The sequence below is a fragment of the Calliopsis andreniformis genome, chromosome 10, assembly GCF_051401765.1.
Source record: "Calliopsis andreniformis isolate RMS-2024a chromosome 10, iyCalAndr_principal, whole genome shotgun sequence".
NCBI classification, from domain to species: domain Eukaryota; kingdom Metazoa; phylum Arthropoda; class Insecta; order Hymenoptera; family Andrenidae; genus Calliopsis; species Calliopsis andreniformis.
In genome coordinates this window covers 17,824,993-17,847,410 of record NC_135071.1, presented here as the reverse complement: position 1 = coordinate 17,847,410, position 22,418 = coordinate 17,824,993, and the positions used below count along the sequence as shown (strand labels likewise).

General features: G+C 34.6%; 4 protein-coding genes across 11 annotated transcripts; 1 reads left to right on the top strand and 3 right to left on the bottom strand.

Annotated features, from left to right (window-relative positions):
- Positions 1 to 66: 66 nt before the first annotated feature.
- Positions 67 to 6,759, bottom strand: LOC143185313 (prohormone-4). Its single transcript, XM_076388246.1, has 4 exons — positions 6,285 to 6,759; positions 4,280 to 4,411; positions 3,728 to 3,880; positions 67 to 3,639 (listed from the first exon to the last, which is right to left on the bottom strand). Exons 1-4 carry the CDS (start codon positions 6,412 to 6,414, stop codon positions 3,446 to 3,448), a joined length of 609 nt encoding a protein of 202 aa, XP_076244361.1. The 5' UTR covers positions 6,415 to 6,759; the 3' UTR covers positions 67 to 3,445.
- Positions 6,760 to 8,322: 1,563 nt separating this feature from the next.
- Vps50 (vacuolar protein sorting 50) lies at positions 8,323 to 12,038 on the top strand. 2 transcript variants are annotated; one of them, XM_076388113.1, is made up of 9 exons: positions 8,323 to 8,522; positions 8,740 to 9,255; positions 9,326 to 10,008; positions 10,077 to 10,452; positions 10,530 to 10,820; positions 10,901 to 11,371; positions 11,444 to 11,565; positions 11,633 to 11,822; positions 11,899 to 12,038. In XM_076388113.1, the coding sequence occupies exons 1-9, from the start codon at positions 8,478 to 8,480 to the stop codon at positions 12,007 to 12,009; spliced, it is 2,805 nt and encodes a 934-aa protein (XP_076244228.1). In that variant the 5' UTR covers positions 8,323 to 8,477; the 3' UTR covers positions 12,010 to 12,038. The 2 variants fall into 2 exon arrangements, with proteins under 2 accessions (XP_076244228.1, XP_076244229.1); XM_076388114.1 differs by having other exon boundaries at positions 8,326 to 8,522; positions 8,688 to 9,255.
- A 481-nt stretch (positions 12,039 to 12,519) lies between these two features.
- Positions 12,520 to 17,579, bottom strand: Arf51f (ADP-ribosylation factor 6). Of its 4 annotated transcripts, XR_013002887.1 has the most exons (7): positions 17,256 to 17,579; positions 16,524 to 16,635; positions 16,306 to 16,409; positions 16,029 to 16,227; positions 15,892 to 15,952; positions 15,621 to 15,728; positions 12,520 to 13,542 (listed from the first exon to the last, which is right to left on the bottom strand). XR_013002887.1 is itself a non-coding variant. In XM_076388116.1 (6 exons), the coding sequence occupies exons 2-5, from the start codon at positions 16,603 to 16,605 to the stop codon at positions 15,810 to 15,812; spliced, it is 528 nt and encodes a 175-aa protein (XP_076244231.1). In that variant the 5' UTR covers positions 16,606 to 16,635; positions 17,365 to 17,561; the 3' UTR covers positions 12,520 to 13,542; positions 15,769 to 15,809. The 4 variants fall into 4 exon arrangements, 2 of the variants coding, with proteins under 2 accessions (XP_076244231.1, XP_076244230.1); XR_013002886.1 differs by having other exon boundaries at positions 15,621 to 15,952; positions 17,256 to 17,565; XM_076388116.1 differs by lacking the exon at positions 15,621 to 15,728 and having other exon boundaries at positions 15,769 to 15,952; positions 17,365 to 17,561.
- A 663-nt stretch (positions 17,580 to 18,242) lies between these two features.
- On the bottom strand, positions 18,243 to 21,536 carry LOC143184855 (uncharacterized). Of its 4 annotated transcripts, XM_076387377.1 has the most exons (8): positions 21,522 to 21,536; positions 21,129 to 21,267; positions 20,576 to 20,761; positions 20,296 to 20,491; positions 20,118 to 20,215; positions 19,910 to 20,010; positions 19,492 to 19,836; positions 18,243 to 19,426 (listed from the first exon to the last, which is right to left on the bottom strand). In XM_076387377.1, the coding sequence occupies exons 3-8, from the start codon at positions 20,621 to 20,623 to the stop codon at positions 19,114 to 19,116; spliced, it is 1,101 nt and encodes a 366-aa protein (XP_076243492.1). In that variant the 5' UTR covers positions 20,624 to 20,761; positions 21,129 to 21,267; positions 21,522 to 21,536; the 3' UTR covers positions 18,243 to 19,113. The 4 variants fall into 4 exon arrangements, with proteins under 4 accessions (XP_076243492.1, XP_076243488.1, XP_076243490.1 ...); XM_076387373.1 differs by lacking the exon at positions 21,522 to 21,536 and having other exon boundaries at positions 19,910 to 20,046; XM_076387375.1 differs by lacking the exon at positions 21,522 to 21,536 and having other exon boundaries at positions 19,910 to 20,046; positions 20,974 to 21,239.
- Positions 21,537 to 22,418: the final 882 nt, after the last annotated feature.

Sequence of the window (22,418 nt, the reverse complement as noted above, 5' to 3'; positions counted from 1 at the left end):
TTTTAATAGTAACTATAGTCGTTAAAGATGATGCACAAGATCAGGTACAATTTCAATTCCGTTAAATAAAACTCAAGAAACGTTCACTTTATTTAATGATCATCGCGCGCTAAACTTATTTCCAAGAGCATTGTATTTTAATTAATAGAAGTACAAAAACTTTAAGAAGCAAGATCACTTACAAGTGTATGGTACGTCGCAGTTGCCGTTACAATAAGAATGCTTTGGCAGTAGAACAATTAGAAGTTAAGAAAGTAACATAGATATGATGGTCTGTGATTTTATTACATTATCACATTGTTAAAATCTTGATAACTAAGATGGTCAATGTATTTATACGTATACATATGCGCATTGCAAACTCCATCGTCGAGCAATGAGACCCCATACTTATTTACGCTACAAACATTGCCATAATCTTTGCAGAAAAAAAACTTATTCGAAGCTAGATCAAGCGATTTCAACAAAAGCTTTTATTTTTTATATTGTTATTTTATACTTCTGGGTATTCTTAGTTACATGTTATGGACGGATAGTATAAATATATTGCATTATGTTTAATAGTTAATAATTTTCTTCAAACTATTATTGATGTGGGATTAAATTCAATTTCGTTGCTGTAATTTGATACTACTTAAATGAAGTAAAACCGATCTAAGTAATTGTAAATTACATGCTATGAAATGTAGCGTGTATAAGCATTCAAGAACCCATTACTCTAGAACGATGAAAATACATACGTTGCACACATTACGGATCTGAGTTTTATAATTTCAATTATCATTAGAGATGAACAATGCCATCTTAAATATAACGTCAAAATTGAGAAGGAGGGGTGTGGGGGGGTTGGGGGGGATTGAAGAGGGAGAAAAAGGATCAAAGTGCTCATGAGCGGAGATTCAGAGCGCCTTGATTCTTTGAAAATTTTTCTTCTTCTAAACGCTTACATTTCCCTCGGATTCTGTCTTCGGTCCAGGCCCTACTTTGGACCGTAATTGACATCTGGAGGGAACGTTACATATCATATATATATATATACGATATATACATATATATATCTCTGTCTCTCTTTTCTTCACTTTTTCATTTTCTTTTATATACCAAAATATTATATCTACCATCTGATAAAAGTAACTCTGTTGATATGTAATTATGTATACATATATATATATATAACTATATTTATATTATATTAGAAGATATGTTATTGATTGACTAGAAGATTACGTCTTAACAGATAAAGATATGTACGTTTCATCATCAATTGAAGAGGAAATCTCTCAAGGATATAGCTGTTGACTATTCTCCGTGTATCATTTTCTTTTTACTCAAGATGATATCGTTTCGATTATGGAGGATCAACTCTCCCTGAGAGAATTCAGCACTCATCTCCATTACATTACTGATATGTATCTATATTGATATGTGTTGCGTTATCGTAGTGAAAATATTAATACATCATAGCACTGTATACTTGTTTCATTTTCTTTCTTTCTTTCTGTTTTTCTTTCTGTCTTTCTTTCTTTATCTTAAGTAAGATGCGCGTTATACCCTGAAGGTACGCGATACGATGCTCGATTTGTACCTGCTTCGTTTCCCATCCTTAAAATAGATATATGTATATGTACAGACGTGTGTGTACGTGTATGGAACGCGTGTTAATGTATAGTTGTTCATGTGTATTTATATTTGACTAAAGATCGATCGGTTACGTAGTGAAAACATAGAAAAACTGTGCGATCGATTCTGCGAGAACAAATTCGTAATCGACTGAACAATTTTAGGGCAATCCTAGCTGGTGAAAACCATAAGTAATTTTTGTTGCACTTGTGACGACCACAACAAGCTTTTGTTTGCTGAACAAAAGAACAGTTTTTTTACAGCATTGTTCTCTGCCTGGCTCGTTGAATAATACTGGACATTGACAATGAATCGTACCTCTGCTGATGCAAAATACGTGAACAATTCCAAGAAACTAAAATTTATAGAACCTCTATACGGTACTGTACCAGCAGTAATCGTTGGTTTGACAAGCATGTGTGTGCATTAGGTAATATACAAATATAATGTACACAATATTTCATAATGAAAAGAAACACATGCAATGTTCTGTGTTTTGACAGCAAGGTGAGACTCATGTGTACACAGATACGTAGTTATCTCGCTGTTTATCACGAACAAACCTGAAGCACAGCTTCAAGCAATAACAGACTAAAAGAACGCATGGGAGCCTGATTAATGGGAAAATTAAAACAATGACAATCGAGTCGTGTCCATGAAAGAAAGAATGCATCGCCACTAACGCATTACTGGATGCAGACGTGTTTTACTCAAACCATTCAAGACATTGTGACAGTCAAATTAAAAGAACCGATGATAGGATACGAATATTCCGTGAACCGAGGCGTCCTTTTTTTTCTCATATTATATACAACATTGTTCACAAGTTTCAAATCACTTATTATATATATACATATATAAAAAAATAAATAGTCATCTTTGATGAAGAAAAAATTTTAAATCTCATAATTGACCAAGAATTGAAATCTACTTAAATTGCAGAACAGATCTATAGAAGTTATAAGTACTCGAATAAAAATTTCTGAACAATTTGATTGTCAATATATTAAAATAGAAGGCTCTCAAAATTATAGATCCACAACTATAGTCCCAATTGACACCCAATATGGACAAAACTGATTTCTCCTAAACCTCGTAATTTTATGTTTAATACTTCTTCTAAAGCTCTTGGGTGATAAGTACTTACATATATTTTGGACAATGATTGCATGTCGCGTAACGGCGACGCCATACCGGCCACGGAAATGAACCCGACATTAATTAGTATCGATCGTCTGCTGCGTGACGTCTGGACAGAGCGACCGAGTAAAATATAATTAATTGACCTGGTAATTACTAAGCTCTTGCTCTCGAGTCTAATATTCGATATGGGCTCCTGTACCTGTCGTCATACCACTTTCGGATCACGCTAATCCCTCCATCCCTTCATACCTTTCAATTCAATCCCTCGCGCAATAATACGATGTAACAACGCATATGCTTATGTTAGTCGCGATAGATAGGCGACGTTGCATCGATAAAGGCTGCACAGAGGGATACACACAGAAGCATCAACCCTTGACATTTCGCGAAAGTTTAAACGTTCAGTACTCCCATGCCTCTCGACCAACTAGATAAGTTATGTATATACCTAGATGCTTATCTCGGTGCTCACAGCGTTCTCTGAAAAGCGAAGGCAATAAGAAGACATCGAAAGGAAGCGAGGAGAAGGGACAGGAAGGAGGGAAGAGGGAGCAGGGGGGTAAGAGGCGTATGGTGCCTTTTTCACCACAGGAAACGGGGTTTCAAGCGACAGGATAGTGCAATTGTAATACGATACAACCAATGTTACACCTCTGCAACGCCGTCCCTGGGAGGTGGCCATTCAATCAAGGAAGCCAGTCTTCACTAGCTTCTCCAAAAAGAATTTCACATCACCCAGCTCGGAATCCTTAATACCAAGAGACTTTAGCATGCCGAGATCGCCGTTTTCCACCGCTATGAACACAGAACGTAAGTGTTCCAGATCGCCGCGCATCAGGTGCAAGGCTGCACCGAAATCCTCAATTGTCTGGGATTCTGAGAACACCAATTCATTTTTATAGAACTTGATATCATGTTAGGAGATATTTAAACAGTATTGTAACTACATTCGCGCTGAACTCACCAGATAACGCTATGGCCACCGAGTTCACTCCACCGAGGGGTTTTAGTGTGTCCCGCGCTTTGGTCCCAAATAGCTTTTCAAGATAGTTAGGACCGTGACTTGCCAAAAGAGATTGCAGGAAACTGGCGGTCTCCTCCACTGGCGGTCTTTTTGCTAGAAAATATAATCGAGAATGTAAAACATTCGTGCATATGAAATTAGCGAAATTATTTATTCTCGAATTAAGATTCGATGCTCTAATGCGCAATGATCACATTGTTGAGTTTCATTTATTGCCAGTAATCGTAACTTTAAAAGAGTTGGATAAGTAGTACCAATCAAGCATAAGTCAGACATCCAATGTATCTTAGGATTAGGCATAACTAATTGAAGATTAAGTAACCGTGATAATTTATGGTGCATTTAAATTCATTTTCAGTGGATTCCAGAATACTACTACCTAGAAAAGTATTACTATATACTGAAACTAATTTTTTTATGTAACTAATGTATACAATAGTAATTGGTGTTCCAACTGTCCTCATACAAAATTCGCGAATACAAGACATTTACCAGCAGTGCACAATCGTGAATCTTCATCGTAACCATTCTGACAATCCGGGGCTCCATCGCAAAGGTACTGAATCGAAATGCATATGTCGTCGCCTGGACACTTGAATGGCTCGTACGGACGGCAAGCGTCTCCTGCAATGTTGAAAACAATGTATCGTTAAAAAAATATACCAGGAAATCATAACTGTTTCGATCCCTGAATTTTCCAGCGTTAGAAAAACCCTTTCGAGGTCAAAGAATTTTTTTCAGTATCTTTTATTCCTATTTCTTTTAACTAGGCTTCCAGCGTCATTCTAAATGCGATAACAGAACAAAATAAGTGGGGCATATGTGTCTCACTAGCCACGAAAGAGTAAAACCAAGGCACATTTGAAACTTATTTCATTCAGTCGATATCAACAGGCGTGTGGTGTGCCTGTGTAGCACTCTGCGCGAGCGCATTAACACGCACACACATCTAATACACGACGAATGGTACGTACTTGAACGGGTGTGTTAAAAGTGTGCGTGCTGTACATGCTGCGTGCGCGTACATGGTGTGCGCACACACTCGCCTTCGTGTGTAATATTAATTTCGGTAAGTGGCAATGCCCAAGTAACATGTGTATACACATACACAGCTGGCAATTATAGACGGTCGGCATCATGGCTGATATTGACCGAACAATTTTAAAGAGAAAGAGCGAGAGAAGGAGAAAGAGAGAGAGAACACGATGTCTCACACGCGACATTGATGTGGCGATTTTTTTTTCACGCCCTCGGTCTAATTAATATTAATTCAATTATTATTTCTTCGTTCGTTCTCCCTAATTCGCACATCAAGCGGTCGATAAGTCTCAAAACTTTGCCCGACGAATTACAATGTACTGCTTTGGAAATTGACTGGTGCTTGAGATTGTATTTGGACGATTCTAAAGGCTGGTAGATCTTCTAGGAAATTCCAAGTACTTTTTCTTTCTCTATTGATAGAGATATAGTTGGAAGTATCAGGAATATTGTATAAGATGAGGGCTTCAGATTCTTGCAGGACCACGAGTTGTTCTTAATATCATCGAAGGTAAAATCCTGGAGAATTTCCAAGGCATCGCTATACATATAGATTCTACTCATTATCGCCGCGAAACTTAACGTTATTTATTGTTAGGAGGAGTCCAACCCCTTAAGTGACGTTTATTACTTTAAGTGAGTGAATGGCGCTCAGTGACAAAACGGACTAAGGTCCCACTCATTGCATCAAATCAGCCACAAACAGCGTATCACGAAGGCAAACCGTGATAGGCTGAGTACACCACGTGGACTCAAATTACTGCTTAAACGACACTGCCTTTGGCAGATTAAATTCTATAAGGATTACAATGTATATGCATAGTCTACATATTTCTATGCTTCACAGCTTGCCTCGTTCTATTCTCCACTACGAAGCAACGTTACAAGGATTCTGCTTTATCCCTTACATACACACGTTCAATCTTCTCTATCAGAAATCGTAGTTAATTTCGAGATATATTAAATACAATTAACATTTAATTGATCTCACGTCGAAAACAGCGATCCTCAAGAGAGTGATCAGACAAGGTGTGACGATTGCTGATTAGTTAAGAATTATTTGCTCCCGAAGCGGAAGTAGGCATAGAAAAGAATATAAAAAAAGAAGAAGAGCATACTGTTCCTCCGTTCCTCTGTTCCCTTATTCCGCGCATTTTCTTTCCACATGTTACAGTTCAACTTACGCACTTCCGGTTTAAAACCCAATTCTCTGTCCAATCACTCCCTCGAGTGCAAGAATTACAAAAAGAAGATACATATTTTCATCGAACAGCGTGGCCAGTTTCTACTTAAAACGAAATAAAGCATTCCAGCATAATAATCCGCGTTCACCATGAATTCCCGCACCACCGATCTCCCAGTGGACCAAAGACAGGGACCATTCGCGATATTCCCGCAACCCACGAACTCCAACCTGAATCCCCATCGAGGCTGCAAACGGAGACAGTGTGACACTCACCTGAACGCTTCGAATTGAAGTGGCCGTAAAACCGACTTAAGTCGATCGCCATGACGGCACGCGGGAAAACAACACAGGCGCTCAGGGCGAGGCAAAGCGCAGCCACGCTGGTGCACAACCTTTGGACCATTCTTAACCGGTGAAGGGTTGACAGTGGACTCTCAGCTCCTGAACTTCACCGCGCGGTGACGCGTTCCCTTGGCCGGTAAAGAAACACGACGAGGGCTTGTGGCACGATACGAGCGCGACCGCGAACGACTACCTATTTCCCGCGAGGTAAACGACGAGCTCGTGGACGATGGTCTCACCGACCCCTCCGAGGAGAATGCGAGCAGGGCCCTCCTCCTCTGCCTTTTTTCGGACGTTTTCTCGTTTCACAGCCACCCTCTGTCTTTGGTTCCGAGTGGCTGGCGCGTGATACGGGGTGCACAGGCACTGTGAACACACCTGCGTACATACGTATCATACGTGCCATGCCAAGTATGTATTACAATCCCTACCCTCCCGAACGTCTGGTCGTCGCAGGTGGAGGGGGGACGCGAGAACCGACTCGGCCAATCGACTCGCAGGTCTGCGCTGAGCGCGGCCAATCGGGGACGAGGAGATCGACGTTCTACCCTGGAACACCCACGCGACCCTTCTCTGCCCTGACTCGCATCGATTTCAACCCCCTTGCGCCCGTGTGACTTCTGTTTATCATTATAATACTGCGTTTACACCGCGACAGGAATACGCGGCAGGCAAAATGGCCTGCCTAAAGTATCCTTTACAGGGGATCAGGGCCGCTTTGGGGTTTTCGAGGGCCTAGGGGCGACGTGGGATGAAGGCCTCGAGGGATGAAGGCTGGAGCAGTCATAGGGCAGTTATTAACTCCAGTTTTTGAATTTTTTAGGATTTGAATGTCGAAGCACTTAATTAATGGTTCATGTTTTCTATTTAGGAATGAATATGTATTGTTTTGTTCTGGAGGGAGTTGGTAGTTTTGGGAAATGAGCACCAGTCAGAAATTTATGCACATTTTTTTTTAATTTGTTAAAAATGGAAGTCGATATTTTTTGTAATCGCTCATTTTAGTAAAATAAAGATAACCGAGGAGTGGTTAGGTTAGGCTGTTTTTTATATTGTTGTTTACAAGAATAAGGTTTTAAAATATGGCTTCATAGAAAGTGAGGCCCCTGCTTGCGCCTAATGCGCCTTATAGCAAAGGCGACCCTGCACAGAATATAAAAAAGTGAACATAAAAAATACGTAGGTTGGCCCCGCAAACTTCAATTACCACCAGGATATACTGACCATTACATAGATATACAAAATATTATATACTATGTAATGTTTTATACATTTAATATAAAAAGTAAGAATATTGTAGCATTTAAATCGCAAAAATCTAAGAAATTGTTTCACGCTATACGCTGCAATGTTGCGTAATAACAGCCGGAAGCTTTTAAGTGAATTTTGAAATTCACTTCTCTTACGTTTATACGTGCGGCAGAAATAAAAGAGAATGGTAAACTATTGTTTCACGATAAGAATCGACGCAACTTTCTCCATTAAAAGAAACTTTAAAAATAAAAATGAGATTTACTGTACGGGGTTATAGCGTGAACGAAGTTCCTAACTAAGTTACACATTTCTTGAAAATGGCAAAACGAATGCTTTTACGTTCTCTAGATTTTATTCGGGGAAAAAATTTGAACCGTGGGTGGCCAGTGATCGCTTATCTCTAAAACCCCGTTAATCATTGTAAGAATAAAAAACTATTACTTTGTATTCGAACCTGAATTAATTTCACAAAGTACGTTCAGTCAGGTTTGTTATTTTATTTCTGTAATTACGACTGTATAGAAACGTTCAAATATGAGGTAATGAAACGTAAAAAACGACGTGATACTATTTGAAGGTAGTTATATATCTAAAAATCTGATGTAACGATATAAACGTGCAACTTCTGCGATGACTTCATACTGTATATAACCGGAGAGAAATATTGATGATACGTATGTGTTCGCAGTACGTAGCACTCAAATAAACAATAAACTGTATGTATATACTTTCGAAATGCAGTTAATTAAATAGTCACTAAAAAGGAATGCCGATGTCATTTACTATGACGATTGTATCGACAGTAAGGCCAAGAAATCAAGTAAACAGATGAAAATGTTTTGTCAGTAAGACTTTAAGGATACCAACAGTATGGAGGACCTAAAATTCAAATTTTTTGGTCTGATTAATAAGCAGGTAGATATATTTTTATTAAGGTTGTTGCAATTAAGCATGACTTTCTAACGTAACGAAATCATGAAGACAATTCCAATGTTTCTGTTCGTTTCCTAGTGATTTAGGTTATATCGTAATAATGTGCTCTTACGAAGTAGTTGATTAGTTTTATTTAATTTAATGCAGATTTACGTTAAAAAGAGAAAACACGGTAGTAATATTTTTATTTGTCATTCAGAATGCAACCAAGGTTCCGCTTATGGGTTTACATTCGGATCTGGTAGCTCCACCAGAACCGCAGAAATTAAATGATACGCAATCAGAAGCTGACCAATCTGTTGAAAGTGAACCTATCTCTGATCAAGACATATTAGAATCCATAGAAGGAATTTATTTTAATACGGATCAGAATTATGATCCCAGTAGGCATGAGTTAGAAAAATTGCCAAAGGTATTACAATCTAAAGAAATAGAAAAATGTTATAAAAAGCTGAAGCAGCAGCATCAGGTTGTCTCAAAGAAAGTTTTACAACTTATTTTACTTAAGCAGAATGCTTGTAAGACAGAGTTTGAAAAGATATTGTTAATACAAGAACAATTGCAAGATGTGTTAGAGATATGTAGAATGGGAAGAGCAGATCTGAAATTAGCAGAAAAGCAATTTACTACAGCCAGTTTAGGAATATTAGCAAATTACCAAAAACGGCAAATTGTAGAAGAATTACTAAATAATTTAAATACTATAAAAACACTGGTAAGTTCTAAGGATTATTCAAATAATTAAAGTAATAAAAGTGCTGTAAATAAATTGTATTATTTTGCAGCAACGTACAGGAGATAGACTGCAGGAACTTTTAAATGAAAAAAATTATCCTAGAGCAATCTCACTGCTTTTAGAATGTCAGAGTGCTGCACAGACCTACAAACATTTTCACTGTATTGCTGCTTTGAATGGAAAACTACAGTATATTTTAGTACAAGCGAAACAAGCTTTAGATATCACATTGTCAAAGATGTGTACAGAGTTTGATGTTGCTATGTACACATCAATTCAAGAAGCTTATTCTCTCTTAGGAGAGACTCAGTCCGCAATGGATCAGTTGCATATGCATTTTACTGCTGCAATTCATAATACTGCATTCGCAGTTGTTCATTCATATGCAGGTGGTGATACAAAAAGGCAGTATGAGCAACTCTGTCAATCAGTACCCCGTGAAAGTTGCATTGCTTGCTTAACAGAACTGTGTAAATCACTTTGGACAATATTAAGCTCTTACTATTTAGTCGTAAATTGGCATAATACGCAAGAAAGTAAAGTTAAATTTGAACCTGATGTTAAAGATTTAGAAGAAACTTTTAATAAACAATACGTAAAACACAAATTGGGCAATAGTATGATTCGAATATGGCACGATGTTGAAACGAAAATATCAATATTTTTAATGAACACTGATTTAACATATATTAAATTTGAACAATTTGTTCAAGTTTTAGGTATAGTCAACAGGTAACCAAATTTTCTGTAATTTCATCTTAAATTAAATTTGCATTATGTTAACAGAGAAATGCTTACAGATTAATGGAGATCGGGGAAGAGTTGTGTGGTTTTAAATCAGAAAGTCTCCAAAAATCTATTAGAAAACAATCTCTATCCTACTTTTCTCACTATCATGCATCGAGACTAGATGAATTAAGAATATTTTTAGAGCATGATGGATGGGAATTATGTCCTGTTAAATCTAATTTTGTAGCAACCCAATTACAAGAATTTAAAAGTTTAAAACCATCACTAAACACTTATAAAACGTGGAATAGTTTAGATAACTCCAACATTAATGAAAATGATAGCCCCATAGGAGTAGAATGGGTACAGAAGTATTTAGAAGGAGGTACATCTCCATTTTCTATAGGTTTAGACGATACAATTGATGAAGATATTTTAGTAAACGAGGTATTATTGTTGCCTATATAAAAAATATCATTACATGCGCGTATTTTTAATGGTTTGTAATATTACATATTATTTAGGATAATCCACCAGCATACTTTTCTGATGAGTCCGACGATGACATCCCTGATGAATTAAAACGTGAATACGTTGACGACACAGATCACGTTAAAACGAATAAAAAGAAATGTAAACTGAAACAATCAGGACCCATGGTTACGAATACTACAATAAGTATATTGCGTATTTGCGGAAAATATTTACAAATGTCTCGACTTTTACGTTCCATTGCGGTCACTGTCATACAAAGTATGATACAATTTTACGAGCTGTGTTTTTATACAGTCCACTTATTCTTTACTTCAGATCTTGTAAGTTTATAACCACATATTCAAGACTATTTCACAAAGCAGATAATTTGGTAGAAGTGTACCCTTTCTTTTCTCTTCAGCAAATAAATAGTGACTCATTGTATAGTCCAAAATTGAAATTATCATTGGCAAAAATTAAGGAGAATTTAATCATCTGTGAAAACGATATGGAGGATAATATTAAATCACATTCAGACAAAGTACGACAACCACAGCTTTCTTCCACTGTCAATTTGACACAGCCAGAGAAGCTTCATGGTTTGACTGAACGAATAGTAGCAGTCGAATCCTTGATATTTTTAGGACAACAGTATGAAAGTTTGAAACCTTATCTAGAGCATCTTATTGGGCCTAGCCCACAACGTGGGTTTCTTCACCAGTTTTACATGCAGACAATAGCATCAACGCCAGATTTAAGAAAACCTGTATATATGGCTGTTGCATCACAAGCATTCGATGTTGCAAATATTTTAAATTTAATGAACAGAGTTAATTGGGAAGTCACAGATGTTATGTCTCAACACAGTGGGTACATTGATGCGCTACTTCAGGTATTCACCTTTTCTAATAAAAATTGGAGTTTCACTTCAATTCTTTTACCTATAAGTTAATTCTGTGAACAGGAAATATGCGTCCTAAACGAAAGATTAACAAATATTGGAAGTTGTCTTCCTCTATCAGATGCTGTATATAACTCTGTTTGGGAAAATGTTGCACATCTAATAACTCACACACTAGTGGAAGGGTATGTAATTTTGGACCATATTTTTCATGCACAATAGAATTTACTTCTAAGTATTTTTTACTTATAGATTTTCTACTGCTAAGAAGTGTTCGAATGGAGGCAGAGCATTGATGCAACTCGATTTCACGCAATTGAAGTCAAAATTCGAGACACTAACTTCTCTAAGACCGATGCCTCACAGAGAATATGTTGAATTGTACATTAAAGCTTATTACCTTCCTGAAAATAGTTTAGAAGAATGGATAAAGGAACACAAGGTATTCAAATTTATAAGCAACTCTTTATCTCAGCGTTATATTTATATTTCGAAATGACCGCTTGTTTGTTTTGCAGGAATATTCTGTTAAGCATTTGATAGGATTAATTTCCTCCGCCTGTCAGAATAATAAAAAAACTCGACAACGACTAATAGCACTTATAGAAGAACAGCGACCTGGTAGATAGCATCAGGCTATACATTACAGTGCATCTCAAGATTATGTTGAAATAGGAATTGCTTAAAAAGACGAATTCTTAAGAACAACAAGGAGAAGCGATGTATTTTTTAGTGTAAATAAGTAGAACAGTTTTATTATATCGCTAAAGTAGCCACACCGACTGGATACGTCTCTACTTTTCATGACATTTTTTGTTTATTTAATCGATACGCGTCTTGGGTCCATCAGCGAATGATGTTTCATAGATCTGATGTAAATTAGTGTATAATGAGAATCATGTGATAAAATTTGAAGATAAATGTTGTAACGTCAAGTGATCAAACGAATCTCATATCGGAATTTATAATTAAATAACTAAATATGTATAATATTGTTAAGTATTACAATATTCAGTCAAGGATTTTTCGTATTATATAATAGGAACAGTATACAATTTATTAAGTTTCACGTTATCAAGTTTATTCAAGACATTGATTTTTCGTTTTCTTGCTGTAGACATTGCGGAAACAGTGATATAATCTTCCTTCGTTTCATTTTATTTTTGTAGATCTTTTTATATGTGAAATATGAAGGTTTCATTTGATTTAATATTGATTGTGGTTAAAATTTATAGTTTATATGAAAGCTGTACTTTGTCATTCCTTTAAGTGTACGTAACACATTGTTTAGATTAAAAAATGGAGTATTAATTGAATATTTGCAAAAAATTTTATATGTATTTTAAAAAACTATATATAAATATTAGGTGCAATTACAAATATTTTTATCCAGTACATGGTGTTTCGAAAAAATGCTCCTATAATTTAAAGGTGTCTTTATTATACAAATAATAATAATATTAATAATAATATACAAGTACATATACTTTTTCCAGGTTCATCAGTTCCCAATTTTGTAAAAATTACTGTTATTTATCTATATAATATTTACTGTAGAATTACACTTACATATATTTATATTGTATCTTTTATTTGTACTAAAAACCAAAAAATTCTATTGCACCTCTAGTTGTAACACGCAAAGGTATTTTAATGTCATTGCATAACAAGGAATATGCTATTTTTCTTAGTCAACAGTTTACCTTTAGGAAATTTATGTAGAATGACTGATTACTAATACGTATATATTCTACAAAGATCTGTAATTACCTTCTGTCTATCGATTAAAACGCGTTTTTAACGTTTTTACAGGCATCATTATGATAAAAAATACTTTTCTTCTTTCGGTTTCGGTGCATTGAGAATTCTCTGGCTAATAGTATAAGTCAGCGTTTCCCAATCTTGAACTTTGTGGACCGTACTGTTAATTAAATAAAAATTTATCGTCGATAAAATGACAACTGTGCTTTCTAAATCTACGTGTTCTGTCACTGAACAATTGAATTATGTATCAAACACTGTTCCTTAAACTTTCCTCCTTAATTAAAATAAAGAACGATCCATGGAGTGAATGTTAAGAAACGCTGATAAGTTATTGAAGTAACTGATTTTCTTCCTTACTCCAAAGCGCTTTATATTGAGCCCTGCATTCTGAATGGCCCCTGTTAAAACAAATTATTGGAAAATATAGACGATACGCATATATAATTACTAAACAATGGATATGGCAATACCAAATGCTTACTTTGACAATAAATCTGTTTGACAATTTCATCTATTAATATTAAGTTACGGCGCATGCTATTATAACAATAACCGAACTTGCATACGCCAATTCGTTTCTAAACAAAATTCATATCTCGTGTATAAATGCTTTGTTATTTCACATTGAACAGGAAACAAATAAATATATTCCTATTAGGTGAAATTTACCTTCCCATTAAGAAATGAACTACTTAACTAGTTGTAATTTATCTTCTCTCTATAAAATTTGTTTTATATCAGGCTTTGGAGATTTAATAATGAATGTGTACTCTATGGTTACTATTCAAAGAGAAGAGCACAAATAGTTATTGGTTTCAATGAGTTCGGTAACAAATACAATGGATTACACTTACATTATTTTCTATTATAGAAAACATTCATGTAACTTTTGTAACATTTCATTCATACTTCGATTAATTTCATCTTTTTAACTTTAGTTATGAGTATATAATTTATCTGAGAAAGTTGCTATATTAACATATGAATTTTAATAATGACTAATCTCCAATGAAACTACTCATGTTACAATATGATCTTTTCGTTTATGATTAAAACAAAAATTACGTAATATTATAAATCGTCTTATATGAACACAAAACTGATGGTAATGATACAATGTAAACATGTATAGCCATAGAGCACTGTTCAGCACTAATGAACACACCTAGAAATAGTACGTTATTTTTTTTCCAAAGCCTGTCCTTAGCCTTCGCATGTGAGCTTATTATGCGCACATTATTCTTCATCAAATGCAACACTTAACACATTAACGATATGGATGCTGCAAGAAAGAATCTGACAAACTTATGCCTGTATCGAAAGTACTGATACTTCATATAAAGTAATACAATTTATTAAAATCCTAATATCTTAATGTAAATGTGGAATGCAAATAAAACGTTGACATAGCAGTAGATTGAAAATCATAACTCTTCTGCTATGTAAGTGTGAAAATTGTAAAAAGAGTCTGGATAACACTGAAAATCTTTGTTTTCTTTTTTAATTAATTGTGGATATTGATAAATACATTTATCACATTTATTCTAAAAATTGTTATTTAAAAAAGAAACAGAAAAATAAAATCAAATTTGCGAAAAACATTCTGACTGTTTTTTGTAATGTAGTTCTAGTGTTATGTTATCTGATCACTTAGTTGGTAAAAAATATTGGCAGATTCAATGTTGTTACGTTACTAGTAACATTGTTCTTATTTTCTTTCCTTTTCTATCCTTTCTTTGAGCTCGTAATAATAACAGATTAGAAATATCGTATTATATTAAATCTTATTAATGGTTTGCCATTTGTGCGTACAGAACAACCCCACTGGTATATATACGTGTTTTCATGCGTTCAATGCGTTTCAACCAAATTATGCACACAGATGTATACGACACTTTCGAGAAAAAGACTGATTGATATGCATTAAGTGACTTAACTGGAAGACGATCACGAAAAGAGAAAAACAAACAAAATTATAAACATACTTTCAAAGCATAAATGCTAACAGCAAAATTTATCAATGAATATTGTAGTGCTTATGAAGACATTAATTGAAGTGCCTTGAATGTTTACACACATATTAATGACATTGTGTATATGAATATTACGTTATACATATTATGTAGCATTGACAATAACCAGAAATGAATCATTCTTATGTCTGCATCTTAGGCAAGATAGATGGAATTAATCACTGCATATATAATCATGTTGAATTATGAATTTTTATGAATGCATCTCTAGTGTTGTAAATGGCCATTATAATTTTTGTATCCTCTTACAATTAGTATCCCATAATGCAGTACGCACACATATGTATGTATATAAATTATAATAAAATGTTGAACATGATAATCTACTCAATGTTGTAATAATTATTTTCGTGGACATCAGTAAACAGTTAGTAACAAAGTCTATATCTTTTGGTACTTTGATAAATTTCTATTTATATAGTATTAATATTGCTGAAACGCACCATTTAATATTAATGGCTGTCACACATTTGCTTGTTGTATGTATATCCAAAGTAATTTCCTTTCTCTTATGGATCTTAGTGATCATTGTCAGTTGCGTTACAGAGCCTCTACACGACAAATAAAAATGAAAATACAAAGCAAACGTACATTCTTGGTATGTGACTAATCGACGAAAAATAAATATCTGCTCATAATTTATGATTACTGGTTAACCATGTGAGGCCTTCGTAAAGCCCATCACCAGTCGTGGCACAAGATGGTTGAACGTACCAATTCCTATCTCGTATCCTAGTTAAACCCAACTTTTCTTGTATTTCATGTGGTTTCATTGCTAGAAACAATAAAACAAAATCTATTATGTAACAGGATACACACATTTCAAACAAGTCATTCATAGATGTGCTCACCATCAGGAAGATCTTGCTTATTTGCAAAAATTAATATAATAGCATCTCGCATTTCTCTATCATTTATAATTCGATGAAGTTCTTGACGTGCTTCATCAATTCGATCTCTATCAGCACAGTCTACTACAAAAATAAGTCCTTGCGTCCCAGTATAATAATGACGCCATAATGGACGTATTTTATCTTGTCCACCAACATCCTACAAAAATTATTACTCTTAAAATTTTACCATTCTAATGACTTTTATAGTTAAGACAACTTGAAATGCACAGTTTACCCAAACATTGAATTTAACATTTTTATAGGTAACTGTTTCTACGTTGAATCCTACAGTTGGAATAGTTGTTACACCGTGTCCTAATTTGAGTTTATATAATATTGCTGATATGTAATTAAGGAAATATTGTTAATCATAAAAATGAATGAATCTGTAGAAATCTTTCCATCATCCTCATAAAACCTTTACACAATTTTACAAATCTATATAAAGGATACTAGTTTTCCCAGCAGCATCTAATCCCAGCATAAGAATTCTCATTTCTTTGTTGCCAAAAATCTTTGACAACAACTTGCCCATCTTGCCAGCTGCTTCCTACGCACCTGGCACCTACATTTTACAGAATTTTGTATTTAAAAGATGCACTTGCCACATTCATAAACAGATAATGTCTCATACATGAAATTCCAAAAAGAAAAACACATTTTTCAATGTTTCAACATGACTCCAAAATATTTTTTAAACTGATGACCTTTTTAAGTAACATAAGTTCTAGCAAAAATACTGTAATTTGTCACAAGGGGAACATTATAAAAATGTTCAGGTTCTATTTCAAATCTGTTATTTTTAAAACACAACAAAAGTTTAATTAACAATATGGTTTCAAAATATTGCTAAAATGAAGAAATTCAAGGACGTTTCCCCTAACCTATCACATTCATAAATAAAATTGAAATAGGCAAATGTAAAAAGAATGATAGAACGCATACACAAATTCATGACATATTCCGGGCACAGTTGTATCTACCGTTAAGGAATCTTTTAATTTGTAGGAGAGAGAATAATAGTCTAGGGAACATTACCGAATAGTTGACAAGATAAATGTTACACCGATCGATCGTGTAACTTGCATGACAATTGATGACGAATATTTTTTTTAAAAAGAAATTCTTCGAGTCAGCAATAACCCGAGGCGGGCGTAACTTGAAGCAGGCATAAACGTAACTCACCGAAATACATTTACAAAGGGCGAGTACTTTATCATGAACGGGCGGACATATCACATTGCTACACGTAAACTTATTGTTACAACGGCGAATAACATTGCTGCGGTATTACCCAGAAACGTTATTTAAACAGGTACAGCATGATGTCTCTTCGTAAGTCACAAGCAAACACGCATGTAACTTAAACGAAATATTGAGATCACGTCTGTATGCATCGAGCTTTGACAGAGAATTCGAAGCGCCACCATATGTCGCGATCTACTACTAATCTCTAATTGGCGATACGTTTAAATATTTTTAATCGTGCCGACGCTGCCCATATATTTCTTCACCTTATAACGCTGTATCTGAAAGAAATAATAAGCCATTATTAGTATGATCACGTGCAGCTTATATTAAGATAACAAATTATATGCAATCATGAATTATTGCAGCACGATACGTGGCAGAATGCAAGCTATACAAAAATAGTGGCCACTGAAAGATTATTCTAGACAAATTTATATATATTAACTTTGATAATTTAAATAGAATTGTATATTCTTAATAATTGAAACAGAGTTTTAGTGGCGGCGCCAATGGGAGTCTGTATCACCTACTTGATGAGGGGATCGCGGGTGGAAACTCACAAAAATATGTCGACTAGATGGCGTTACCATAGACTATTAATTCATATAAATCGCCTCTAGATGGCGTTAACTGAAATGGTTTAGTTTGTAGATATTGCCGCTAGATGGCTAGGAATTTCACTGTCCATATTTAAACCAAATTTAAATACATACTTTTCTTAATAATAATTCTACAAGTTTAAATTGCAAATAGATTAATAAATAAGCAATTTTTTCAATTCCTGTACATTTTAAATAGTATTATTTCGTAATGTTGCCTCATATCAAATTGATACACTTTATTTATTAAATGTACCTATATTATTTAACTTAAGATTCGTAACGTTACTTACAGAATAATAATAAGAAAATATGGCAAATATGAAAGAGAGAAAAAAATGTATTTAAGTTAATTTCTTACATTCATGATTACCAAGCAAACACTGAGAAATGCCAATGCAACAAAAGTATGTTCCATTCGCGTGTGCTACTCGTAATAATTGAACGTATTTTAAATTTTATACGTAAAACTTATAAAAAAATATAGGAAAATATACATGTATATACGTATATATACACTCATTCTAATATATGATTGCTACATTAACATTATATCGCTCAACAATATGCTGATTCTGTTTTTCAATAAAGTTGCACAAAACTGATCACGATTAATTATTCAATACTGCAAAAAAGAAAATATGCACACACCATACAGTACTGAAACATTGCACGCTTAAGCCTTGGTCATTTTAAGCCTAAGAGATTAACATCATATAAATATTGATCGTATTTTTTTCATTATTGGGATCGTAGTTATCGTTTTGATACCATCATTACAGTTTTTTTCTTGAGGAAGAAGTATATACCACTGTGCCTTCCAATAAAAATGGAGCAATCACATATTTTTCGATTCGCTTTACGATAGCATAAATAACCGTATTTGTTAGCTATCGCTGATTCACAAAGTGCAAATGTTCTACTTTTATATTAGTAGATTATAATGAGTAATGTTTGACTAGATTTTTACTTTAAGACTTATAATCTCAATTTAATATTAACGCTATTCTATTGCAAGCTATACGTATGTAACCGACATTAATCACGTTCTTTAAGCACCGACAAGAAAAGATAGATTGATTTCCGTATCAACAAATACACCGCTATTGGAAAAGTTTCTTAGAGTTGTCTGTGTTTAAACGGTGAACAAAAGATTTGCTACATATCTAATATATTGGCAAATTGTTTCTATTTTATGATTTACTACCCGAAGAATTGTTTCCTTCTCTCGAACCATCGACAGAGTCTAAATCTTTTTCATGGTCTTTGGAATTTCTGTCCTTGTAATCTCGTCGATGATGATGATGGTGATGAGTGTCTGTACGATCCCCCATATGACGTTTATACTTTCGATTCTCGTAGTAGCTGCGTTCTGGTCGAAATCGTTGAGCCGGGTGCTTAAAAATTACCGAGTCTGATTTCATGCTATCGTTTTGAAGCTGTGGCAACACAGTTGAATCCACTTTCCATTGATGGTCTTGTTTATCGTTTCGGTTTCGTCCATTCCTAGGGAAATTGAAATTAGGAACAAAGTGGTAAACAACGTGCAGTTATCTGCATCGAAACGTTACCTCGGTGCTCTATGATGCCAATAACTCTGGCTTTGTAATGGAGGAAATTTATGAGACGCTTGTTCCTGTGTAGTACTCGTAGGTGATCCACGACTATAATGACTGTTATTGTTGTCGCGAGATCGCGCACCCTTATTACTATTTGTTGTGCTTGCAGATACTGCTTTAAGTGCTGCAATTTCTTTCCTCTGATCCTCGTTTTGTTTGTGCAACCGTTTCACCATTGCTTCTGCAACTTCTAAACAAGTAACTAAATCTACCTGATCATTTCTGGAGTCTACTTGAATTCCTATGTCTGTTACTGATTGTTTTTTTGCTTTTTCTTCCTCCATAGAATCTAATTTTCTGCAATGGATAACATTCTTTTTTATGCCAATTCAAAGCAAAACATTTGCGCACATTAATTAAAATTACTAACTTTTTCTGTTGTTCAATAATTTCAGATAGGTGTTGGTTTTTAGTTTTAGCCTCTTGCAAAGATATCTTGGTATCTTGTAAATCCTTTTCCAAAAGTTCTACCTGTAATGGTGCAATATTTACACATACTGGGCTACCCTATAAAAAAAAGCTAGTATTATGTACGATAGTAAAATAATCTTGAATCTATTTAGGAATATGAAAAATACCTTTGGTTTTACAAACCCAGTTTCGCTGCTTTCAGGAGAGGAAGGGCTGCTAAGTGCATAAGTAGATCGTTTTGAGAATACTAACTGAAACTGTAAATCTATATACAAGTACATAACATTAGAATTATGATCACACATGAAATGAACAGTCAAGAAAAGATGACAATGTATGATATACCTCCATTTTTTTGGCGTAATGATTTAACTTCCTGATGCAGAGCAGCTAAAGTTGCTTGATGCTGTTCCTGTAGAAATTTCATATTCTGCTCAAGTTGAGCAACTTTATCTATATTTCCACCTGAATGTCTAACAGTTTGATTGGATCCTTCCTTTTTTTCTGGCAATGCCACTACATCTGATGATGGCTTTTTCCCCTAAAAAAAGAAAAAAAACATAACAATATGTGTACTAATATCAACAATGCTTATAGCTTCACTTAGACTATTTGTCGTACTTACTTGAGGAAAGGGTACGGTTGGCAATTTAACTAGTACCTTAGATGTCATTTTCGAAAATTTTACATTCACTTAATAAAATACAATACGTAACAAATGTGCAGTTATGTAAAAAGTTCTTTTACAACATGCAGATAATTAAAATGATTTTCATACAGTTGTCCGTTATAAAAAGATTTTCCTCTGAGTCTGTAAAGATGAAATAGTAAAAAAAACAATGAATTTTATCAACAAAAAAAATAGAAATTATACATAAATTTCACTGATACAATTTTCAAGCACTAATTAATCATATTCGTTTCAGATACTTAAGGACATATCAACCGTTTATACAATACTACTCCAAAATCAATAAAGAGTAATATATTATTTCTCTCATAAAAATTATGATTATCTCGCACCGTTCTATTAGCGTTCAGTGGTACTTTAATGACACTGTAAAAATACATGACACAGGATGTTTAGGCTTAGGATAACAAAAAGGTACGTCGATCGAACGTAAGATAGTAAAACGAATTTAATCGAACAGAAATGAATGTTCTATTCTGTACATTACCAAATTACATTTAAACTCGCAAGCGTTTTGCGAAACGAATCCGAAAATTCAATGACGGACAAAGGAATCGAAGTCTACGTCCAGCGTGATTCTGCGCCTGAATTTTCTGACGTCACATCGCACTAAGGATTGGTTAACACTGTAACGATAATGGTGGATATATACAGGCTTTTCTTCACTAATCGTCTTAATATAAATGATATCTCCGTCAAAGATTAAGTTCGAAATAAAAAAATGAACTACAAGCAGAGAAATGTAGGCATAAAAATTCTATACTATCACAGTCACAAGAGACACTCCATTCATCGAGAATGGTAGTTCGACGATTTGAAAGAAAGCGCGCGTAACGCATATAGGTAAACCACGCAACTTGAGAATTTCGACCAACCTAACCTCAGCGAACAATCACGTGATAATGATCACGTGACAATCATCAATTGGGTTCTCATTCACTTCTTTGCATAAATATTGCAGTTGGACACTCATTTAACCCTTTCGTGACTATTTTTTTTTTCTATAGATGTCCAAATATTTGGAATACAGGTGGATTTGAATATCTGACTTGATTTGAGTTCGGATATCTGGATATCCGAGTACTTTTTCATCGAATATTCAAATTCGATAATTGCTCATGATGATGGGAATCCCTGTCGAGCAGAATTCATCTGTATGTGGGTGGAGGGAGGTTATGGTCCCTCCATTCTTCCAGCTTCTCACTGCGCAGACTCGCGGTAACCCCCAAGTTTGCTTGGTCTACCTATAGATCGTCAGATGATTTCCCCGTACGGACACGCAGGACAAACTTGTTCGCAAAACGACTCGTTTTCCATGTCCTTGCGCGCGGGAGTATTGATCCAATGGCGTTTAACAAATGATAGCACACCATAACCACACCCATACTTTTGTTGATTCTATCTTGACGTTTGTTTAGGTTTTCCCTTGTAACACTTCATATTGCTTTCGTACAAGATAGAAACAACAAAATTTTGTTCAATCCATTCATGTGTTTGTCGATCACAAACGGAATGTTTGTAACAATATTCTAAAGAAAAAGGTACATTTTGTTTTACCTCTTTCTAGATAAATTTTTGAAGTGGTTAGGTAACGTGTGTATGAATGGAATAATTCCTAACTATTTATAGTGGCGGAGAAATTTTTATGACGTAATAAGAAACTGACCTAGGTAATGTAGATATGTGTAGAGGCAGATTGTAGGATAAAATCAATCCAATGTGACGATTACAGAATGTACATATATAGATATACACCAGATATACACATGTCTATCGT